The sequence below is a fragment of the Lottia gigantea genome (genome assembly GCF_000327385.1).
Source record: "Lottia gigantea unplaced genomic scaffold LOTGIsca_68, whole genome shotgun sequence".
NCBI lineage: Eukaryota > Metazoa > Mollusca > Gastropoda > Lottiidae > Lottia > Lottia gigantea.
This window is the reverse complement of record NW_008710315.1, coordinates 1299487-1325300: the sequence shown is the minus strand read 5'-3', so window position 1 is coordinate 1325300 and position 25814 is coordinate 1299487. Positions and strand designations below refer to the sequence as shown.

The 25814-nt window shown below is 34.6% G+C and overlaps 1 protein-coding gene across 1 annotated transcript; it reads right to left on the bottom strand.

The window, feature by feature from the left end:
• Positions 1-22312: 22312 nt before the first annotated feature.
• On the bottom strand, positions 22313-25442 carry LOTGIDRAFT_130157 (hypothetical protein; the record flags this gene model as incomplete). Its single annotated transcript, XM_009065196.1, has 5 exons — positions 22313-22443; positions 22937-23146; positions 23500-23590; positions 24433-24591; positions 25260-25442. Coding segments are annotated over 5 exons (774 nt in total), but the record flags the coding sequence as incomplete, so codon positions are not given.
• Between the last annotated feature and the right edge of the window lie 372 nt (positions 25443-25814).

Genomic DNA, 25814 nt, shown 5'->3' with positions numbered 1-25814 from the left:
AATGAAGAACATTGAATAAAATGCCATTCCGCCTTCCATAGTCAAGAACTAAGATTGCGAAAATATCCACCACCATTCCGGAGTGTTTAGGCCTATACACTTTTTGTCTCCTGAAACTAATTCGTGAGCTTTTGTAGACATACCTTTTTAACACATAAAGACTATTTGCAGCACCTTCAGTGGCATATTTATGGGAGGATAGGGGGGAATGAAAAAGATCAAAATTTATTCTATATTCTACTTTCAATGGCAAAATTGCGTTAGATGCATTCTCCGCCTTCCTGGATACATTTTTACATTTTGTTACGCCGCTGTTTTCAAAATACATATTATTCTTTTTAATATGTTTATAATTTAAAAAAAAAGGGGGGGGGGGGCACGCTATTGACTTCTTTAATTTGTATTACCTAAACCGTATACCTACCCAGTGTCGTAACTGGATGAGTGGGGGCCCTTGGACTTTTTCAAAATGTTCTCCTGCATTCTGGGGATGGGGTCCACTTACGGGTGGACTTGGTTCAACCAGTTCCTATAGTATGTGAGCTAATGATAGCACCGAGCCTTGTCTGTCGCATTTTATTTATTTAGTTTGATTTTAAGTTTCACTTGAGATAGTATCTTTAATGTCCACACCAATTTTGCCATTTTAGCCACGATGACATGTGAGGCGTAAAATACAATTCTTTACGATTTTGACACATTATTCATCCGCTAGATGGTGACATTGAAATATGAATAATAAGTATTGTTGGGGTTAGATGAAAATAGATAATAACGGAATGGGGGCATTATTATTAACATTATATCTCAATGTGGTTCAATTATTGACCACATTAGACACCCGCTGAAAATTATACATTGTCAGGACGATACAAGACATTTTGGTTAATTATAGGTGTTTGGTAAATATCTACGTAAAACATGAATGTTGTCAAATTTAAGATCATTTGATGAATATATCAATAAATCATAGAATTCTGAAAAATACAAAATGCCCAGTTGATACATCAAGTGGTGTCAGGTGTTTCAAAAGGAAAAGCATAGAACCTTGCGTTGCTTGTCAAACCTACATTTGGTATTGAATGACATTTGTAGCTTAAACAATTCGCAAACTTAAAATGTCCAGTGCTCTACAGAATGCAGCGTAGATGTCTGTCTTTTTACTACCGAAAACACGACAGCATTCATGCATGTAAGTAACCTTAGACAGTTTATCAATACTTGATATTTTGGCTTGAACTTATGATATAAACGCTAGTGGTACTGGTACTTTAACACACCTGGTCGTTTTTAGTTCAGTAAATATAGGGGTGTATTCATTTTGTTAGCAATAATTATACTTTCAATATTTGTTAACGTATGGGCGGGCTTCAATTAGGGGTGACATTTTAAAGATGAAAATGGACATTTTGGGTGGATTTAAAGGATTCCAAAAAGATATTCTAACCTGTATTTGTATATCGGAGGCATTTATTCCTTATATTTGCAACTTTCAAATTTACAGTCCAATCCTATTGTTCCTAACATGTCATGAGTATTGCACATTAAATCTACAAGTGTCCCAGATACATATGCAGTACAGAAAGATTGAAAGGAAATGGACAGAAGAACCACAAAACTGAAGCCATGTATGCAAACATAGAAGTAGTCTTAATATTCCAGCAAAAAATCATCATTGCACATTTATGGTGTGTTCGACTGACCAGAGTTTTAATCGTAGCCTCCATGCATTTACAATATGCAAGAAGTACTCGAGACTTAAACCCTAGTCACGGGACTACTACTGTGTTGTCAAACATCATTAATACATTGCTATTTAACAACATATTAACTAAGCCAATTTAAGAACTATTTTAATTTGAAAACAGTTTAAGTAGGCAGTGGGGACCACAGAACAATATGGTTCGCGGCTTCATAAATAGACATCACCTAGACATCACCCCAAAAGCCATATTTGTGGCCGAAATTATCCCAGGACACTAATGTGGTCAAGCGAAAGAGATTTACTATGAATAAAAAGATCATATTTATTTTATTGACCTCAAGGACCTGGGGTGAAATTCTGGTCGGGATTTACTCAGCTGGATTTCAGTTTGTATCAGAATGCAGAACACATTTTCGTCTACAGCAGAACCAAGACGTGGTTGGCTGGACTTGTCAACTCGGCATGACTTTTTGTGAAATCTCATACCTAAGACTAGTGACGTTATTTTGGTATGCATTAAAATGCTAGTCAAATTGAAAAGATGTTTGTCATATACCCCATCATAGATTCCATCAAGTTACCGGTCATTGCTGAAAAGGAATTATGCTTATCCCATTTTGCAAATGACGTTATGGTGGTACGACTGCCCGTTTCCTGTGACCGATGTGAATAATCAGTGCCGAAGTACGGGACCGTGAGACTGACCAAATCATCGAGGTACATGTCTAAGAATTCCAATTGTCTTAGAATGACCATTCCTGGCATTATTGTCTGCATGTATGATATCGTCTTGAGAAGACGAGAAACCTAACGGAATGTTGAATATCGGATCTGATGACAGGACAACAGAGGACATCAATTTACAGTCTACATTCACCACATACCATTATTCTTTATTGTTCGAACATGACCGGTATCGTTTTCTATTTTATTTTGGTTATATTTTTTATATTAACCTTTTTCATATTGATATGCCTAAAGCGTGAGAAATCCCACAGGTTCGCGATCCTCGCATGAAGATGTTACTTATATGTAGATATCGTGCAACGAAGAGGTTTGTCGAAGGTGTCCTGTCACCTAAAGCGAGAGTCCCTGCAGTTAAAAATCGCCACAATTTATCTGTAGCTTTATAAATTCCACATGCTAACAATATTCCAAATAACATTGAGAAGCGGTTTGATATTAGCAGTTTGTATTATTTTCCCATTGTGTATTAATATATCATTATATATCATTATGGTTAATTATTCTTAGGTGGGTAACATATGGGATTTGGAGCTTTAATTGCTGCATTTCAAAATGCGGATAAAAGCCTTTCTGTTTATGAATTTCAAACAATTGAAAGTTTTTCTGTTTTGTCTTACAATCGTTTTCGTGCTCTGTCAGCATCGATAATATTACTTCATGTACGACAAGACAAAAAAAAAGTTAGATAAGAAGCGTAAGATTATCATTCAAATCGACATAAAACGCTCGTCAAATTCGTCTCTGACACTTTCGTTTCCATTACTTTTACCATAGGGGCGTAAAATGACAAGGTATTTCACAATGGATAAAACAACATTATGGCACTTATCAATCAAGTTGACCATCCACCTGATGACATAAGTACCTTGCATTTCAAAACAAGTACCTCATAAACCATCAAACTTTCAAACAGTTTACTTTCAAAAACCTAACGACCATAAATTTTGCCTATTATAATGAAATCCAATAGCCATGACCTCGGTGTAAGACAAGGATCGCTCTTTTGCCCTTTCGTTTTCTATTTAATCGTTAACAATATAGAGTAGATGAAATGATGTAAGTGATAATGAGCTCCCATTATTTGAGGTCATTGTGGAAGATAATTGGAAATGAAAATGTTAGTAAATTAGTAGATAGTAGTAATTGACATGGTTCTCAACGTATCGAGTTACTTTACGCTGATCTGGTGTAGACTATTGGACAGAGATAAGCCGATTTTATCAGATTATTCATGAAATTCTACGATGTTGTCGATACGATAATAGAAAAGGAAAGTAAAGATTGTACATACAACATAATTTACTACACTACGTTAATAATAGTACAATATGACCGTTTTCTCACAATTTGTAATTTTCGTCTTGTGAACGCTCTATTGTTAAGTATTTGTTAAAACTTTTGATTTTCAAGTAATTTCTTGACCTTCAATAATGATGATGTCTTCCAATTTTATTTTAAACTCTGAGATACTAAGAATCGAGTTATGAACATAACAAAAACTTGGTATTTGTGACGTCACTAATTAGGAAAAGTTGTCAAAAATAATTTTGGACAGCTTAGCTTGCAAGTTAACATCAGCTTCACGCTAACAAATGTCGCAGACTACTAAAATATATTTGTATAGAATAAAGTATATTGTGGAAAATAAAAAATGGACCACAACACAAAAAGAACCTTAAATTTCGTGTATGGAGGAATTTTTATTAGAATTTTATCCGATTTTTCATCAAATAGTAATCTATCTAATAAGTTAATTCTCCAAATATCCTTCAACTTCCCATTCAATGAAAATTAGGATTTTATAATATAATATAAATTCCAATACACAGCGATCGTTGAGATTTGAATTTTTCGAAAATCGGATACGTCTGATTTATTTAGCGTGCACGCGTAAAATACTGGGGTTTTAAAATTTCGTCAGTGACAAAAGATGGTAGAACAAACAATAGGGATAAAAAAAAGAAGATAAAAAAAGTTATGTGTAACACCTGTCATAATCAAAAACAATTTTGGATACAAAATTAAATTTAAAGGATTTATTACGGTGGGTAATTGGTTATAGGGTATTTCAATGGTTTTGATTCTCAAATATAATATATCAAATTGTATGTCATTTGGGGAAATAGTCAATCGTTTTATGACCAAATCCACACTTACATCACATTTTTTTTTCAAAAGCATAGAGAATATTTGTTCATGACAATTTTCACATACTAGCTTTATAAATGAAACGTTGTCAATTGATAAAATCTAAAGTCTAAATCTTGCGACCCTTTCTCAAAAGTGTCAAATCGTTGGCGATGCAGGAATTTCTCAAAAATCGTGTCACTTCTAAACAGGCCGAGATTCGTAGCTGAAATTAGAAGCTGAAATAAGGCAATTAAGATAGGTAGGCCGTTTTTTACCAATCGTACTTTGGTCTCAAAAACTGGCTTTTTTTTTAAACTGAGCTAATCAGTAATAGTGTTCACATCTTACTGTCCAAATTTGAGCCTTCAAATCCATGTTTGTCAAGAATTATCTGCGTTTGAATGTTAAAATGTGATATATAGAAAAGATATATATAAAGATAGTGAGTAAAATTCCTAATTTAAAGTATTTTAAAGGAATTATATGATTTTCATACATTTCTAGTACTTCTAGTAAAATTTACATATATTCAATACTAAAATATTATCCTTGGTAGGGCCATAGCAATTAAAGTTGGGAACCATTTTATGTTGTGTGTTAACCTTTTACAAACTTTCATCGACACATTTGTTTTTAATTTTTTAATTTTTTTTTTTTTGGTGGGTGTTGGGGCCCGTTGACTTTGGTTCAACCAGTTCTTATGGTAGTGAGACAAACTGATGAATGTTTAAGGTGGAAAGGGTCCGTTTTTAGTCTTTCACTTCTTCGAAGTAAAAATATCGATTAGATTTATAATGTACTGATGGTCATTTCAAGGAAAGGAAAGACCCGATACATTTGAAATGTACTTAAAACTAATCAAATCAAGCCAGTGATTGAATACGAAATGGAGATAAAGTTTTGAAACATTTGAAGCTTACATTGTCTTTTGTTCAGTCATTAACATCCGCTTTTGTTCTGTTTAAACTCGGTGGCCCTCAGGGTTAATACATTTGTCCTTCTCTTTTATTCAAACCGACAGCTGTGTGATTTTTTCAATACGAAATATAAAAAAAAAATTCTACATGAAAAAAGTTGATGGATAATAAATGAAGTTGAATATTAAAAATTGAAGGTTTGTTCAGATGGTATTAAGAGATTAACCATTAACCACCTAAGACCAGAGGCAATCTTTTTTAAATGTTACAAAGAATAACAATATCAATAGAATAATATATAAATCCCAACAATTTCTATCCATACGGTCTGGGCTTAACGTTTCAATTGTCCATTATATTATAAAGGCGTGATTTGTCGCTCTTAATTTTGTAAATAGCTTCTTTAATGAAAATGATAAAATTCGATTAATCTTAAAGGTGGTTGATTTGGGTTGCGAACATATGTAAATAATCTACTACTAACTACTAAAAAATGTACAGCATAAACCCTTCAAAAATACCTCATACTGGGCATTTCTCTTTCTATTTCTACATATATCTTTTCAATACAGCACACAGTCTTAAGATAAGACGAGTCGTCTTTTTCACTTTCTAACGCAAATTATTCTGGACACACATGGACTAAAATTTCGACGGTGAGCTGTGGACACTATTACTGCTTAGCTAAAAAAAATCCAGTTTCTGAGACTAAAGTATGATTGGTTAACGGATGGCGAATCTGTCCCTATAAAGAATCCGTCTCAGCTGAAATATGCAAACGCTCAGTAAAGACTTTTAACGAGACTCGGTCTCGGATTCCGTCAAACAAGGAGATTAAAATTTTGCTAGAAAGTAGAACATGACTAATGACGGCAACTGCGATTTTCCAGTCGTTGGAACTCTCGGGTTGACCAAATTTATCAGAATCTCTGTGATACCGTCAGTTACAGAAAAATCCATTTGCTCTGTTCCTCTTTTAAAAGATTAATTCAGGATATATTTAAGTATAAAAATATGAATAACTGGACACAATTATATGGATAACAATTACTTTATTAATAACTTAATTGTTATCCATATAATTGTGTCCAGTTATTCATACCCCAGTTACTAAATGCAACTCAAGGAAGTGATAAAAATATTATTTAATGTTAAAATTCAAATGACATAACCTCTGTCAATCCAATGAAAAACGTCAAAAAAATCTACAAAAAAATCAATCCAACTGCGCTTGACAAATAAAAAATTCACGAAAAATAAGAACAATAGAAACTATTCAATAACATAAGATCAAAAACGTGCATGACTTTGATACCTAATTATATGGGCGAAAAAAGCTGCTCATATAATGATAAAAAGTAATATATTAACATGGACAAGCCATTATTCAAATATTTGAATAGTTCAAAGATAAGGCAATAAACAAGCGGAAAATCAATATCCATATTGTATTAAAGACTTCATAAACGAGCATTCATCGCTGCAGATTTACAAAAACAGATTTGAAAAAATGGTCACCTTTGTTGATTTTTTTCTTTCCTAATAATGCACTTTTGTTTTGATGTTTTAGTGGTCCCAGATGTTCGCTGATCATCCATCAACTTAATGATAATTTGCAGCCATATTACTGGCCAATTTAAGTCTAATTTTTATCATTTAATGAATAAATGATCAATGCAAAAAGGTAAAATTAGCCTAAGACACGTGTCGCTATCATGTATGTATAAAGAATTAATTGAAGAGTTCTGAAAGGAGGTACGAAAATGATAGATTGATTGGGAGGACTCTCTGATTTTGGAGATAGAAAATGATGAAGATATCTATTGATTATTCAAATTAGAGTTAAATAGATGTCAATTGAAGCTTAACAAAGAAGATTTAATGGAACAAGTTAATCACTGCTTAATTTAATCGAGGCATAGTGTAGATTTCTAATTGGAGCTGCTATGTACAATTTTAATTTTAATTTTCGAAACTTTTCATGTATATCGGGGACAATGATAGCATCGATTTGAACCATTCCAATTTTTCAGTAAAACGTCTGTGGGTTTTGTAATTCCACTTTATCTAATCGCTTTACGAAGTTTTCAAATTCCATGAAAAGAATCCATTTCGAAGTATCATTCCATTTCAGTTGTTCTTCGGAACTACTATTTATTGCCAACAGTTTAGACCCCCAGTTCCCAACCTGGGGTGTTTGGGACTGGGGTGTCAGGGGTGTGGCCAACTGGTGTAGGAGAAGAATTTATTTTGAAGTGAGAAAGCACCTCATGCTGGAAATGTGAATGAAACAAATTTTTGGGGGTGTGAAAGGTCCAGGCGGTTGTTCCAAGGGTATGAAGGCTGAAATAGGTTGGGAATCACTGGTTTAGACAGCCGAAAGTTCACATGTACTAATTGGCAAGGTGACAATAAAAAAAATCTTTTTATCAATACAATATTTTTGGGGAAACTTTCTACGAATGGTAAAATGACAGATGGCAATAACTGAGTTGTATCCAATTTCACTGTTTTCACCTTTTTAATGATCACTTATAGAGTGAATAATACAGCTTAATATTTCTTTAATCTCCTTATTCATTCCTCTTATAGAACCCCTTTTACTTTCCTTAAATACCCTTTACTAATCTTAATACCCTTTCTAAGGCTTGTAGCCTCTTTATAAAGGGTCTTGGAACAATCGATAAGTTTGACCGAACTAGCACCCCTACTCTGTTTTAGTCATTATGTTTCAAAAAGTGTATCGTTAAGTACTCTTATACAAGTTACCCATACCAATGTTTCTTCGTGAACAAAAACGAAATTCGAGCTTGACTCAAAAAGGACAAAAACGAAATGTGAGTCTGCCAAGAAGGCTGAGTCTCGATCTTACTAATTTGGTGCCATTCAAGTGATGCATGGCTAAAGCGTGTTCGTAAGTTCTTCAATAAAAATTCAAGCATAAAAGCTCACGTGGCGTATGTTAGTTAAGGCGTTGATAGTCAAATCCAAATGGCCTGGTAAGTTACACAGTGTTTTTATTACTCGCCAACACACGAACTAATAGTCGTATATGCATACACCAGCCCAATTTCATCAAGATAATACCCCCCTCCCCTCTGTCAATTGGGAGCGGGCATGGAAAAAGCGTCTAGTCGTTCGGATGGGACAATTAACCTAGGTCCCAAGCACAGGAGACTGTGCACATGATCCCTCGAATGCTGGAAGTTGTAAAAGAGTGGGGTTATGTCGCTGTCCTTGCATAATTTCCCTCAAAGAACACTGCATGGCGTTGCTCGTCCTTAGCCGCCCGAATATGAGCAGAAAAGAAAAGTGAGACCTCATTTCATTGTGTTCCGGCGAATGTTTAGGGAAAAATGGTTCATAATTATAACTATTTCATTCGGTATTCTATTGTCATTTATTAAATTCAGGTTCATAAAGGTTTATAACGTCAAATAGATCTTAAAGATGTTAACTTTGTTAAATACGCTTCAACAGTGTCCTTTCTTCACATTCGACAAACTTTCGTTAACCCAGAGTCAAAGTGACAAACAATTAAAACCACTGGATTAAAACCAATGTTTTTATCTTTGGTAATACAGCAATTAATATGACTGAGAGAAGACTATAAATTATTGAAATAAGTGAAATTGATATAATTGTTTCCCATCAATATTTTATAATGATTTTACAATGATACTTTCCGCTTCGATTCGCATGCTGCAAGCAAGAGAATTAAAGAACATAAAAGAGTCATTGTTCTGAGTTAAAGTGCAAACTACAATGACATCAAATAAATAAAAGCTACCGAACTACAAGACTATCGCGCTGATGGCATGTATTTAGGATATTACATCCTCATCAGGACAGTTGGTATGGAAATAGGGTTGACTTTTTACATTTGAATTAGAAAAGTCGAAAAGTGCCCTAACACAATACTTAAATACATTAAGTCTTTGGACTTGGGTTGCAGGAACTTACATCAAATAAGTATAAGAATGACATTGCGAATAATCACGTACGATATTTAGAAGATTAGATCACTCGTATCGGCTTATAAGTAGTTCTCTTACAAAACCATAAAAAGACGACGAAAGAAGTCGAATCGTTGTAATACTTGGAAAGTTCAATTTTTTCGTGTTGATGCCGTTCCTTTACATTATTGTTGGCATAACCGTTCATACAAACGTGAGAGATCTGAGAAAGTAGCGAGTTTTTTTCGAGTGTTTTTTTTTCGTGTAAAACGTTGTATTTTTCCCGACCGTTTTCATGTACATTTCAGCCAGAAGAATATTGCCAGTCCAAAATTAAAGACCTGAATCTTGCGCCTGAATGAAAATTTGCGAAAAGGAGGGCAGACTGTCACTTACAGTGCCGTGATAGAGCGTCAGAAATGTGGACGAGTAACCCCCAACTTCAGGGATGAGAAGCCGGAATGAAACATATAAACCCTATTAATTTATACGAGACTCAATCGAGCGCGAGGCATCGAGAATCCCAGTGTATAGAATGTGTGTACGAAGAGGGACAACCTAACTGTACAGATCGGCCGATAGTCAGCGATCAATGTATAGAAGTGTCAACCTGACACACGCTCCATTATAATATGACGTTTACACTGTGTTATAAACCCTGACTGTTCTTAAATAAACTTTATTTGGTGTACAATATATATTAAAAATGTTTATTTAAATATGTACAATAATTCCTACTTTTCCATTTACTTTACACTAAATGAACTATAAATTTATTCCTAATTTTCAAACGCTTCCATATGAAATATTCCCCCATTCCGGTATGTTTAATGGGAGTTAATTTTTTAAGTTAGAAATTATTTCAGTACGAGTTACTTCCCTTTGAAATTGATAAATCGCAAGATAGGTCATAGCGCCCTAACGTCTGTGATCAATATTCATCCTTATCCTTGCACATCGGAATCCATATCGCGTTCTTACAGATAAAATTATAATCCATATTTTTTATGAATACTTAAAGAATCACAATTTGACATAATTTGGTCGCTGTTTGGATCATTATTTTCGGAATATTATTAAAATGCAAGTGTGTAACAATTCAAAAGTTCATTTTTAAAACGCATCAGCTATTTGCACCGTCATGATGCGTGTTCTCTATGGCTTCTAACAACAATACGGATAAGATAAGAAACAATATGCGCGCTAGTTTTGGTTTTTTTTAAAGCGTCAAGCCATTTTGATTGTCAAGAATGATATCAAGTGACTTTGTTAGGGTTAGGTAGTGATGGCCATACCTGGTGGTTTTTTAATGCCCATTTTTGTACCGTCGCGGTTGGAATAGGCACGGCTTTTATAAAAAAAAATGTATATCATAAACGTAATGAAGAGTACAATATGATCTAATGGTGAAACAGAAGTTTAAGTTCAAATTTATAATAAAATAGAACTCATGCACACCCCCCCCCCCCCCCTCCCCTTTTGACATCAATGGATAAACTTCAAATGATATTGAGCACTTGGAGAAATGATTCATAATTCTCGTTTTCAAGATGCTGGCACATATTCACCCTTATTAAGCAAATATCAGAAACGGCAATATGTATACATTTCTTTGTAAAGCACCAAAATATGTAAGAATAATCAAGCATGAAGTAGAAAGTCTACGGAATATTCTGTTGCCTCTAATTTCCTCAAGCCATGGAGTGTATTTAGGCCCTCATAAAATTAAAACAAGATCATTCTACATGTTATATGACCAACTGAAATAGATATATGGTGGGTGAAAAGAAGCAGATGAAAATGTCGGTTGTTGGTTAGTGTATAATAGGACTGTAACCTGATTAGATATTAATCACGTCGTCACGTGACCTGCGAACCAGGTAATATTTGATTAACAAACAAACTGTCAACAAAATACATTAACAGTCAGGTCATGTCACTTTCTCGCACCTGTCACTAGTTCATTCGTTCTGCCACTACTTTCGATTTTCTTACGATCTCTGATTTGCGGCGTTTCTCTAGATGTCGCAGTTGAGTTCGTTGCTTTCTCGCTAATCTAAAGTTCCGGAAGTTGATCATAGCATTGTGAATAATAGTACCTTCGATTTTTTTTAACGACCCTTTGTAGAAGACAGGGCTTTGGAATGAACACAATGCAACGGTATGTCGTATGTTGTGCAAGTCAAAGAGCCCTCACCAAATTGAAATCTTTGTGTTAAATTTAAACAACTTGGTTAAATACAATTATCATACACTGCGTTACATTAGACCCCATTTCATTCACTCCCTGAAGCAATCGCTTTCCTTTTTTGTAAATCTTGTAAATCTCTCCAGAAGTAGACAACTTCTTATAGAATTGATGTATTCATAATCTCTACTTGTGACCTAGGCCAGTGCTTCTATAAGGAAGTATCTCTTATAAAACCTTATAATGCATTTCATACGTTCCTTATACAATTAGTTTCGATTCTTTCATTGTCAAGAAATTGAAAGCACCTGTCTAAATTTTATCCTTTTTCCATAATGACATATATATCAAAAAAGAAAACTAAGTTTTGAATTTTTACTATTTGAGCTTTTCGAAAAGTTTCGTTGCCTCCTTCTTTTTGACCAAACCCGTACGTGGCCGCTTACAGAAACGATAAAAAGGTAAATTGATCTGAGTTGGAGGATTGTGTAGAGAATTTCGTAGCAAGAGGCCAAATTTTAAAGTTAAGATCTATACGCTCAATTTCCCCCTCGTAAAACATTGTCTTTTGAATTCCAACACGCGGGGATTTTTCACCTGGCGTACAAGACGTTAGATTGAGTACCGCCCAATAATTCCAATACATTAGATACACGTTCGAGTACTTATGAGATTTAAATTCCTCTACTCGATTCGCCAAGGTAAGGTATTATATTTCGCACCTGCCGTTGTGTCTTTCTAATTTTACCTGACACAAAATATTAATAGAAACAACGTCGCCTGTCATATGATTTATAATGGTCAACCATTGTTATTAACCCTGGTTCAAGGGTTTTAGGGTCCCCAGTTATTGTTTTTTATTTAATCTGTTATGAAGTTGTGATCTACCTTTAAATCTATGTTAGGGATACCACATCCTTAAAAACTAACTCAGGCGTTATAAATTTGAATCACTGACGCGTGTGTTGATTGTCTCTTGCACGCGCAGGTGCTTTTATTTTGGGGTGTCGCTTTCATACGATCAGATTTATTATACATCAGGTATATGTATTATTCTGGTTTTGAACGGCAGGGTTTATTTTGATAAAATAACAATGTCATTTGAAAGAAATCACCAAAGCTGTTACGAAAATTGCGCGTAGTTTGAAATTTTGAAATTCCTTAAGAGGGGTTTCCCTATTAATATAGTTTCACACCTGTCTCTTCAGGTGTATATGTTTTCATTATGTGTTTACATTATGTAGAGCAATTTTATATTAATATGGTTTGAACCAAATAGACTATCTAACAATGTATGTGTATTGGGGACACTTGTAGCGCCTATTTGCTCCATTCCTATTTGATGTCTGTGGTTCCTGTAATTACAAAAATTGGACCAAACTATAATATCATTTTCATTAACAGAATTGTAAGCCTGATTGTTTTTGCGGAATCTTAATTTGGTTTCTGAATTACAGGAATCACAGATTTAAAGAGACAGATTTGACATGTTTGATGGTTGATATGGCTCTTGAATATATTATGTAATCTACGAAAATTGCAGAATTCTTTCAAAATTACCTCAAACTAGAATTTCCTTTTCTATTTCTATGTATGTCTTTCCTATATAAGGAAGAGTCTCAAGAAATGACGAGTCGTCATTTTAACTTTCAAACGCGGATAAGAAGACATACGTGGATTTGAATACAGAGTAGTAAAAGATTCGTCGTAACTGTGGAAAATACATTTGAATAAGCTTATTGTATAGTAGGAACCAAACAGTGAAACATTTGTATTTTTAAAAGGGTTGTTACTAATATAAAATTCATACGAATACATTGTTAACCTTCCTAATAACAACATATTTATGAAGACAATAACAAGTATGGATTTGTATTAACTATAGTTGACAGATGGCAGTACTTGAAATATTTCAATATAGAAGCCATAAATTCAGGTTAGTCAATAGAAGACCTTTGTTCTCTTACAATTGTTACCTTTAGGTGGATGAAATCACCGCAATTAACCTTGATCTGTTCAAGTCCAACTTTAAAGTGCTTCAAACACAGCAACCTGTTGTCTGTTAAAGGTACCTGAGCTCAGTCCGCTAGGTCAGTGACGGTGATAGTGTGGATGCGGAGGTAGGGGGCATAATATATGAATAGTTCGTACCCCCGCTCCATTATTAAGAAATTTAGAAAAATGAACGCACCGAATCTAAAAAATTCCTCGGGTAAACACCTCATCGGACCCTCCGTGAGAGGTTTGTGGACTTAGAGAGTGTTTCTGCTTTTGGAATATCAACCCTGACAGTTGTTCCTCTACCTTAAACAATCGGTCTCCGATTTGTACCCCCACTGAGCCAGGCCCGAAACTTCATTCACTCCCCCCCCCCCCCCTGCAAAATTCGAACAAATTCTCAATTGAAGCTGAAATCAGTTATTGCTCCCCATTGCATATATGGCCACCCCCTTGACCATTGGGTTTGCACTGACCACGGGATCTTGTCGCGTAAATTGCTTGCTTTTCGCTTAATATTGGTCAGTTAATAAAGATCTTCCATTAGCCCACCTTCCCTTCTTCATTTCAGTCGACCAAGCTGGTAAATGGTAACAGATAATCCAGGAAAGACCATTCTGACAAGGCACAGCAAAAGGCCATCTTGTAGAAAGAAACCACAAAAAACCATGTTATAAGTGTAATAAACATAGTTGCTTTTTGTTTCCTTTTCAGGTCCATTAAGAAAGCTTCGGGATAACGACGAAAGGGAACAATTACTGCAGCATAACGCTCAGCTATACCTGTATCCGCCTTAACAAAATGTTATAACTTCAGTAACCTATGGATATGACACGACTCGCAAATTAGAAAACATACATTACAACTAGGAAGAGAAAAGCCAATAGAAAACTGGACTTTGATTCAAACATTTTATCGGCAAAATCAAAATTCCTTTGATGTCATCAAGTACAAAAACAAGAATCAAGAAGTTACGATACAAGTTTTGTAAAGAGTGTGTCTTGCTGGGGGAAGTAGAATCGTCTTTACATCAGACTACCCAGGTTCCGTGACGAAACCGCTCGATAACACTTTTACCCCATGTGTAATAACGCACTTAATTCGTCATATAAAACAATCAATACGTCATCATCACCTGCAACAATTGTCAAGATTGGTAGTCCCTCTTGCGTATTACGTCATCATTAATGTGGTACTCAGCAGACGATAGTTTGTAATGGCGGGAAAGATAAGATATGAATTGTGAAGTATGGAAGATTAATGACTTATTGATTCGTCATTATTAATTCTCTACATGCTTACTGATAAGCGGTTAGATAGCGACCAAACCTTGTAATATATCTGGTATATAAAGAATGAGTGGGCAGGTCCCTAATTTGTCCAGGTCTTTTGTCTTGTGCCAATGAAAAATCTCCATAATATTGATTCCATTGCATTGTTGATTGCATTAAGTGGATTTGCCCCAATATCTTAATATCTCTACACATTGGGCATCATCATTATGTAGAAGCTTTCAAGAACTATCCATAATAAGGTGGAACATTAATCTGTAGACACGTGTTCCATGAACTGGAGGCCCAACTAAACGTTAAGGTTCCCTCACCTTTGGGCCACGAAAGAGAGAATTCTTCCCTGGAAGAATTTCCCCAATTGCATCATCTGAAGGCATATTAAGACCAAGGGATAAACCAATCCATTTGATAACATTTCATTGTGCCCTGACAAAATTTGCCTCATTGCACAGTAGATATCTTACCATATTATAAAGGCATATTAAGACCAAAGGATAAAAAATCCATTTGATAACATTTAATTATAATACCCTTAAAGAGAGGTAATTGTAAAAGTGAAAAAAACAATGGCGATTAAATACAACCATTAAATCGCCTCTCTCAGTGACAGAAAATAATGGCCAATAAATCACGGCAGTAAAATTATTAAAATAAATTCATATTGTCTTTGTTTAAAGGGTTATTAGGTAGACGATTAGTATTTTTTATGATTTGTGTGTTTCTAATATCATAAATACAATAATTAGTAGGAATAGCACGACCTCTCATACAGGAGATATGACTTATGACTGCAATAAACCAAACTGTCTTTTATTTGTCATCCAAACACACTGTTTATTAATTTTACGACTATTGTTCATATATAGAGGAATTAGCTCAATACAGAAGCCTTGTTCAAGATTTACATCGGGTGTAATCAATGTTAAGGCTTTTTGACAGGCATTTAGTGATTGGCATGAAATAGAAAATGAATCTTTATCGACAACAATCGCTTTATTTCTTAAACACAAGATTCATTTGTTATATTCTGTACACTTGATAACGACAGGTGGAATCTTGTAGAAACGTCGTGTTTAAGAAATAAAGTGAGTCCATAAAGACATAATTATATTCTATAATGTTAAGGCTTATGAAGAAGGGCAACTCTATATGCAGTGTGCATTGGCAAAAAGTTTGCATAGAATTCAATTCAGCTCCTGTATCACTGGCGGGGAAGACGGGCAAATTCATATCTAGTGTACGATGAGAAATAATTTCACGAGGCTGGCCACGCCAGAAAAAAAAGTAATGTTGCGGAACAGAATTATACATTGAATTATATATTTTGCATATAAACTGTGAATAAACGCGGAATCGGAATTGATGGAAATCTGCGGAACACACAAAATTCAGGCAATTAATTATTCTTGAATATCAGAATACATAAATTTTTTGATCAGAAGACGAGCTTCCAAATTGACGTTGATATCAACATCGGCGAATGAAGTTTGCGCAGCGGACACTTGACAGCAAGTATCCCAACTTACCAAAACCCAGAATGAATTTGTATCAACATTGTACATTTGTTACAAATTGAGCATGTAAAATTTCAAGTATTTTCAAGAAAAATAAAGAAGTGTCAGACACATTCTGAATTAATGGTTAAAATTCCACTTATACTAACATCTGAAATAATCTGTAACGACTTGACGATAAGATTCAAATGTCGTAAAGTACTTATTAGTTTCAATACTATACCTGTATATGTAGATCTGTGCCTGCTACGGTCGGATAGTTTTGATCTTCAGCATTGCATTGAGGAATATAATGTTCAAATGGTCATCAGATGGTACTATAGTTCCACTAGTCATGTCTCTCATTATAACCAGTTTGTATTTACTAAGAACGGATGTTAATGATAATTTTAAACTAAATGTTGTTTTTATCCAATACCAAAATTTTCACTTCTTGCAATCATTAAAACTGTTATATTTAGATAACCCATTCACAAATAATTTATTCAACGTTGACTTACTTCCAAATCAGAGCTTCGTATTTGCTACATTTTGGAAGCATTTTAATAAAAATATCTGTTGTTTTTTGAAACGATATTCCATTTGCATTAATTTAACTTAACGGAATTGTACTTAATGAAATATTTTGCCAACACAACTAGAACTAATTTTCTATTCTACAGGCAATTGTGATCCAAGGCCCTTAGCCAGACTTGATTGTTTTAGGAATCTTAGATGATATATTTTGGTAAGTAATGTCACGAAAGCACAGGCACAGGGTTGCTCAATTCACTAATGAAATACTTTCGAGACGTGTATTACAATCATCTGGAAACACGTATAAGTCGTATGCACCAAGTGGACTAACAAGTCAAATATGTACGAGAGTGCATACATCTTGATAATGACATTATCGACATATTGTAGACATCATTAATTAGCACTCAATTTAACTACTGATGAACATGTATTCCAGCTAGTTAGTTCCTGTTTTGACAGCTTAAAGTAGCTACCATGACGGCATCTTCCCTTAGGCTTCTAAACAGGTGCGCCATCTATCAGTACGGTGTGCTAAAGAAAGATAACTCGTGTCACATTCACTCCATGTTATAATAATGATACGATAAGAGAAATACTTGAGGCGAGATTTTACATTAATCAAACTTTCGCAAAATTTATTGTAAGAGTATATTGGGGCTTTTCAGTATTGACACAATTTTCTGTCTTGAGAAACATTTACCTGATTGCACACTACGTGGCATTGTTATTCTTTACTAGCACCAGATGGAGAGGAACGTTTCATTTCTTTGATTCAAATTCTGATTGATCATAACAGGAAGGAGGGTAAGATTTTAAACAAAACTATAACAAAAAAATTAATATCGATGGGGTACTTCGGATAGCTGGCATCGCCTCGATGTATTCATTCGGAATAAGAGATCCCAGCACTCATGGAACCCGATTCAATCCCGAACGAGATAAAACTCACCGATTGAGCGCTTAGAGTCCCCTTTCATTTTGCACATCTTTGGAAGCCTGGATGTCGCAATTTGTTTTAATCAAATTTCGAAAACCTGTGAACAAATCTATATAAACGCGCTCTTTTGTTTTATGGTGCAAGGGAAGTAACTCTTACTTCATATTACAGACCAATTCATTTTTTGTTAGCAATAACGGCGATCGTCTACAGTTCGAATCGAAAATTTCAGATTACTACAATTGTAGGCCACTCGTTTCCCCGTAGATCAAATTTAATATTCATTAGCCCACAAAAGTGTGTAAAAACTAAATACTATTTACCAGATGCATTATATGATACACTCGTTGACAATTCACAGCCTTCATACCACTGGTATAAGGGAGGTAACTCAATTTATCAGTTTCTGTTACTACAGACCCAATTTAACTAACCATAGAAACTATAAATATCACATTATGGTCTGTTTTCTCGTCCATTATCTCACCATAGAAAAAAAACTAATTTCCTTTCAAATTAAAAACATGATTTTATCATACTTCGGTCAATCTGTTCGTTTATCCATATAAATAAACCCAGGTTCGCTACAGCTAATGCAGCTAAAAAAAATTAACGGAGGGTTGGGTGGAGTGAAGGTATGGTAAGGGAAGAAGAATTTACTAGTCTAAATCGCACTGCGTGGGGTTTTTCCTACCAATATACCATTTACTATACATGTGTCCTATCATACAATAACACACAAAATATTCGTCCACGTGTGGTTGTATAAATATACATCATTAATAATAGGCTACATAATCATTCACCGGTGAATGTGATGCCGCATAATTTTTAGTAATGAGACAAGTTCGCCATATTCGTTTCACTGTTTGGCCATTCATTCCTGAGTCTTAGAATTGGAATTTTTGTAGCTAAACAAATTTTATGCCCTTTACCTTAAATTCTAACTGAGCCGTCAACTTCAAAGAATGTCATGTTGTTCACTTTACATGGTGCATGAATACCATGACCTATTTTACATGGTTATTAACCTGTGCTATCGTTCATGTCGTTTATGAACCTGTGTTATGTACCTGAGAACAGAACTTTTGTGTTATAAAAGACAAACTTAATTTCTATACGAAGGATATAAAATGCGTCTTCGTTCTTCAGTAGGCTTGCCTGGAGTCCAAACTATACACAACAGAATCTCCCTATTATCCATTAAATCCATACAACTAAGTAATAATCCATTAAACTATTCAAAAGTTATTCTGAAATATTATGCTTAGAAGCGTGTTTCAATAATTTAGATATATCGTTTTATGTGGAGATTTTAACTGAAATTTAATGTCCATTCTAAGAGGTAGTATCCTTTTAATTAATAAATGATAAAATAGTAAATAATCATAATTATATTCAACTTTATACGGTGTACTATATTGAATATACTGTGTGAAATGGAGCAAGCGTGAGTGTGAATATAATATGGTCACGTTCACATCTATAGTCGTCTAGTCAGGTCTTCCGTATTTCGTTTTAAGATGTGTGTTTAGATGGGAACGTCTTCTCCTTGTGTTTGGTATGATAGTTGAGCAAAATTACCTGCAATTGCTATGCACTATTTAAAAAGAACTCTTTTTGTTTAGGTCGGAAATTTGGTTAAGTATGGAGAGAGGTTTGCTTTAAATCACGATCGTAAAATCGTGACGGTGATGTTTCTGAAAAATCAGTGTAAAGTCCGATATTTGGAGTAACTACTACACACTGAGAGAGGTGTGCTTCAAATCGTGATCGAAGAAGCGAATTTAAGAATCCGAATCGTGATAGTGAGATAGCGTGTGATGGTGGCGGTAAAGTCATTAAAAGAATACGATTCAAGTTGACGTAGTTAGTTGTTGTATAAATCTTGATCGGAGAAAGGAACCTTAGACTTGAAATCATGACAGCGTGACGAATTAAAAGGAGACGATTAAAAATACGAAGTTTTTGGATTTGGAGTTGCGATTCAAATCGTTAGTAAAGAAAGGAACTTGAGTTTTGAAATCGTGATATATACGATGATGTCGTCATTTTTTAGATGATCGATTTCAATCAGAATGGCAAACTAGCATGGAAATCGTGATAACATGATATACCAGCTTAGAGTGATATCATAGAAAATAGGTTTGGGCCAGAATCTAAAGCTTTTTAAATTGGGATCATGTTAGTGAACGTAATAATTGAAATCGTGATAGTCATTTAGAACGGGTCTACATTAAGACTTGAACATCCAGCAAAATGGCCAATGATACAAAAATTATGTTAAATGTAGACACTAGGAAAGAAATTTATGATTGTCAGATTAAATTACTTTTGCTTGTGTTACTTCTGTCATCTATTGTTTTTACTATTGTTGTTTTATTATTATTATACGAATATAATCTTAGGTTATTTTGAATTTGTAGTTTTGTACTGCTTCATATGAGTGGCTGCCATAATATATTTATCAATATTAGTTATAGGCATTTGTTTTAAATTACATTTAAATGAATACTTAGGTACAGATATTTAATAAAGTTAACTTACCGATGAGATATCATTGCGTTGGTTATATAACATGATCATTAGTATATTTTTATTCACAACAATTTTCACTGTTAAAATAGTCTTCAACACATCAATTGTGAGCGATATATATCTTTATAGACATTCAAATCAAACTTGAAACAAGATGAACTTAACAAGCACGTGCATTCCATGAACCCCTGAAAAATGCTTACGGCCCATAAAGGGACATAACTCTATTGGGTTCTGCATCACTTTTATATGTAACTTTAGAAGACGGTGATTTTTTCCCTGCAAACTTTGATTTAGATCTTTTGTTAAGTATCTAGTTTTGCGATTTACTTGTAATACAACTACACAAAAGTACACGTGTGTGCGCATACGAAACTGCGTTATAGCTACAGACACACTGAGCAAATTTTCAAGGCGGATGGTTCTGGCGAATCGATCGCCAACGAGCTTTGCCTAGTGTGTCCAGTGCTACGACATTCGCCCGAGCATCGGCCGAAAACATTCACCAAGCGTGTTTGATAATATTCGACTGAAAATTCATCACCATAGACTCGCAAACTTTCTTAACCCAATACAGACGCGTCACATGACCAATTAAATGGCATTCCTACTATAGGCATTAAATAGACATTTATACATTTTTATGAAAGGTAAGATGGCGGATTCTGCACAACAAATCGTGACCCTTTGGGGCTGAAGATGAAGTTATTTCACGAGCCCCTGCCTCACCAAGATACAAACGTTAAAAAGAAATGTACCCAAGTATGTATTTAAAAGGCTTACAATTTATGATGGCGCCGTACATTAGGCAATATTGAGACTACAGACTGGAAATCATTAAATCATTTATAAAACTGGCGTTAAATTGACTCATATGGGCATAAGAGGCTTTCTAAAAATTGTATGTGCATCGAGGACACTGATAGCATCAATTTGCACCATTCCAATTTTCAATCAGACGTTTGTGGTTCTTGCAATTCTTCTAAAACTAACGCGTTTTATGACGTCACTAGGGGGGAACTGCATATTTTAATAGTAGCTTCCAGTAGCTTCCCTCTAGTGACGTCGGAATGAAAATTGGAATGGTGCAAATTGATACTATCAGTGTTCCGATACACATAAAAGGTTTAGAAAACCTCTTTACAATCCCTTTAAAAATAATATACCCTGCGAGAGGTGTATACGACTCATCATGTTTAGCCAATTGAAAGTAATATTGGGTTGTTCAGTCGTAAAGAAAAGAATGCATTAGTTTCATAAACATACATTTTATTCATTTCATTTAAATATAAAAATAATACATTATAATACATAAAATACAATAATAATATAATACATATATATACAATAATAATAGTACATTTAGAATAAACACGATTTCCATAATATCATCGTCGCTGTTAAGAATTTGGAATTGAAAATTATCATGCAAGCTAATTTCGAAATGAAAAAAAGTTGCGTGATAACACTGTCTTGCTAGATTTTATTCCTAAAACTTATGACATGACTTAGATGCCACCTATTGTATCCCTTAGTACAGCGAGCATATGGAATATGTGAACACTGTGGTGGCTCAACCAACCACTCTGGTGACTCAACCACTATGGTGGCTCCTTTCTGTCAAACTTGACAGTGCGGGTCCATGGACTGAAATGTTGGGGCCCCTACCCCGGGAATTCTTTTTAAAAATGCTCTCCTGCATTTTTGTTCTGAGGTAGGTGCCCGTGGATTTGGTTAAACCGGGCAGTGGCGGGGTCAGACTTGCGTCGGCTTTAAAGTACATGTAAGTTCACATTGTTACATACGATGGTCATTTAAGGAAATTGAATCAAAGTGAACATTGCATTTCACTATAATTGGACATCAAACTGTCAATCTACGTGTAGTTCTTCCTCTTCTTGTGGTTTTGGTGGTCGATGTCGTGCGCTCTTCTGATGTGCTCTTAGTCCTGCCAGCTGTGAATAACTGCTTCTACATATGTTACATTTATATGGCTTTTCACCTGTGAATTGAAGTTGAAAAAAATATGTAATATATATTAAAAACCTATTAAGTTATTCACAGTTTCAAAAACTGTGTTGTGTTTCACATTTACAAGGGCATTTTCCAAATACAGTATCATTTGAAGCCTCTCATTATGCTCAAATATCTTTCCTTTCTATTCCCATTTATATTCAGCGGGGCTCATGTTTGGCATTAGACGAGGGAAAAGGGTGTTCCATCTTTTACTACTATCAGATAGTTTTTAATTACAGACGAACAAGATGTCGAAACTTCATTATGAAAGTGATAAACAAGAATCTAGGCTATAACCAGTAGCGGAGCCAGGTTAACGTACGAGGGAGGGCGAAATATCTAAGGTTGCCCGAATTTCTAACCTAGTTAAGAGAGTCATGCCCCAAAAACTTACATTAAGGCTGCCCCCTCTTTGGCTTCGGTACCGGCTATAACAGGATACTTTTTATACGATGAAATTTTGTAGTTTTTAACCTTACCTGTGTGTAACCTAATATGATTCCTCAACGTGGATGATTGGCTGAATCGTCTATCACAGAATTTACAGACAAAGGGTTTCTCTAGGGTGTGTATTCTCATGTGTGAACGTAGGTTACTTTTAGAATTAAAACCTCTTCTACATAAAACACATTGTAATTTACACACAAATTTGAATGGCGTCGTATCTGTACATAGATTTCTTGAAGATTCTGAAATAAAAATTATAAACGAAATAATAAATACTTGTCGGCTCGCATTCCTTTCGGGGGTCCAAAGAGCAATATAGGCCAATGACTCTGGTGGTGAAAAAGTCCGCTATTGAGGTCGCTCTCCAACTTAATAGCTTCTAGCTCTTGCTTAATGAGTCCAAGTGCATGTCATTTTTCTTAGAATGTCCTAGAGTCCTTAGACATATGAGGTTTGAAAATTTCAATTTTTTAATAAAAAAAATTTCAATTTTGTCATTTTCATCAACCTAAAGACATCGTAAGACTAATTAATAGTTTGGAGTAATTGAATATAAAAAGTAATTATATACCTTCAGCTAAATAAGTTGGACTACTCTCAATAGTAAGATCTGGAGTAGGTAACCCAAGATATAGTTTAGTTGAGCTACCATACCATACCAGTAATTCTTTTTGGGGTGCTATGTCCTGAAAACATCCAAATTAGATTATTTAATTACTGCTGTTTTAATAGTCTAATTCAAAGTAGACCCAAATTTCGTTTTTTTGTTAGTTTTTTTTTTTATTTTTAGTATAGCGACTTCAGAGTAGGATCTAACGACCCGACTCTTGAACATTCGTCAAAATAACGAAACGAAAGTCGGAGCTAATTAGTGCTAAGACTACTGTTTTAACAACATATTTGGAGATGGTGGAGTTCTCCATACAAAAAGACAGTAATTCAGATGGGGGAATGGGGATGCCTAGAATGACGACATGGTGCAAAATCCTCATATGGCAACTCCGAAAGTGTGTTTTGCGTTTTGATTACAGTTGGAGGACAAATAATATAGTCGTAGATGCACATCAATGAGCTGAGAGCCCTAATGAAACAACGAAACTAACTGAATCTAGCTTGTCGTGTGTTTGAATTAGTCCTATCTCTGCAGTTAGTCATACTATCATGGTTTTACTCTGTACCCATAACCTTCATCATTTATTCTAATTTAGTATGAACCAAGATATGTCTCAGTATTGACGTTTGCATTGCATAGCTACCATAAGCCTTGGCATAAAGTTGCATGTCCGTGGTTTTGACATGTTTCTTTAGCAACGATATGCATAAATATTATCAATAGATAGATAATATCGTACCGTTGCTAACGTGTGGTTTTGGTGTTTGGTGTAAAACTCCCATGATTTTAAACGGAAACTGTATTTTTGGAGTAAATTAGATCCACAATTTCGTGACATTGTGTTTTTTTTTGTAAAAAGGTCTTATTTTAATAAAATTATTACGATCAGTATAGTTGAAAATAAAAGAAATGTACCTTAATAGCTCTGTAGAATATATTGTGTCCGATTTGTACGAGTTCTAAATTCTGTTCTTGGGGATTCCGTGCACAATTTACATAAGACAACCAACTAGCTCTAGGAAAACTTGTACCACCATCAATAAAATATAATATCACCCCTTTATCATCGAATATCTACAAAATATACCACAATTAATATTACACGTAATAAGACTACCAATAAATAACACAGAATACATCCTAAAATAATGTACTTTCCCGAACCTTGATAGCGCACGCCATGAAGTGTCAATGATGGAAATTTTGCAAGGACAGTGGCAGTAGTCTAAATAGCAATTTTACTACCATTAAAGGGACAGATGTGCCATTTTGGGGGGTTGATTTTAGTCTTGAATATATGTAAATAGTCTTCAGAGGTACTCGAAATGTACGAAAATCACATAATTCCTTTAAAACTACTTTAGGAATTTTACTCACTATTTCTATATATCTTTTCTATATATCACAGAGTATCTTAAATTTACGAATCGTCATTTTAACATTAAAACGCAGATATTTCTGGACATACAGGCTCAAATTCGATAGTGAGCTGTGAACACTATTACTTATTAGCTCAGCTAAAAAATTCCAGTTTCTGAGACTAAAGTATGATTGGTCAAAAAATGGCGCATCTGTCCCTTTAAAAATTGAATAATTGAATAAGCTAAATCAATATAAATTTTATGTCTAGAACGAAATGAATTGGACCTTCGACTTCGTGTCCACATCTTTTCTGCTTTTAATGGTTAAAGTAGACGTGTTGTTCAACGAGAGACATTTTGTAAAATTACAGCCTATCCTACCTCCCAAATATTATCAGTTATATCCGGTTGATTCTGAATGTCCTCTAATTTTACTATACGACCAACAAATGGTCCCATCTGTGTACCAGTAGATATCCATGTCGTTGATGTAACCCCTAGCATACACCCTGGTATAGTTGACCGGCTTATCTCTACTTGCTTAGGTTTGGTAACATTTGTAATATCTAAAAATAATAATTTTTTCTGTAAACATTCTTATCGATGTCCAGTGTCCCTTTTAAAAAGATAAATGTTCACTTATTGTTCGTATTTGGGCAAGTTCGTAATATATTTTGTTGGCTAATATATTGTCATATCTGTACTCACTGGTAGGCTTACCCCTGCGGTGTTGACTTATTCCCCACCCCTGGATAACTAGTTTCCCATATTGGAAACTAAGGTGTTGAAAATTCTGCCTGCATTTATTAAAATAAATGATAGCATACAGTGATATTTTACTATTTTTTGTATAAAGGGAGATAACATCTTTACAGTGTATACATGTTTTGTAAAACATAATACACTGTATGCACAAAAAATCTGATAACAAAATAT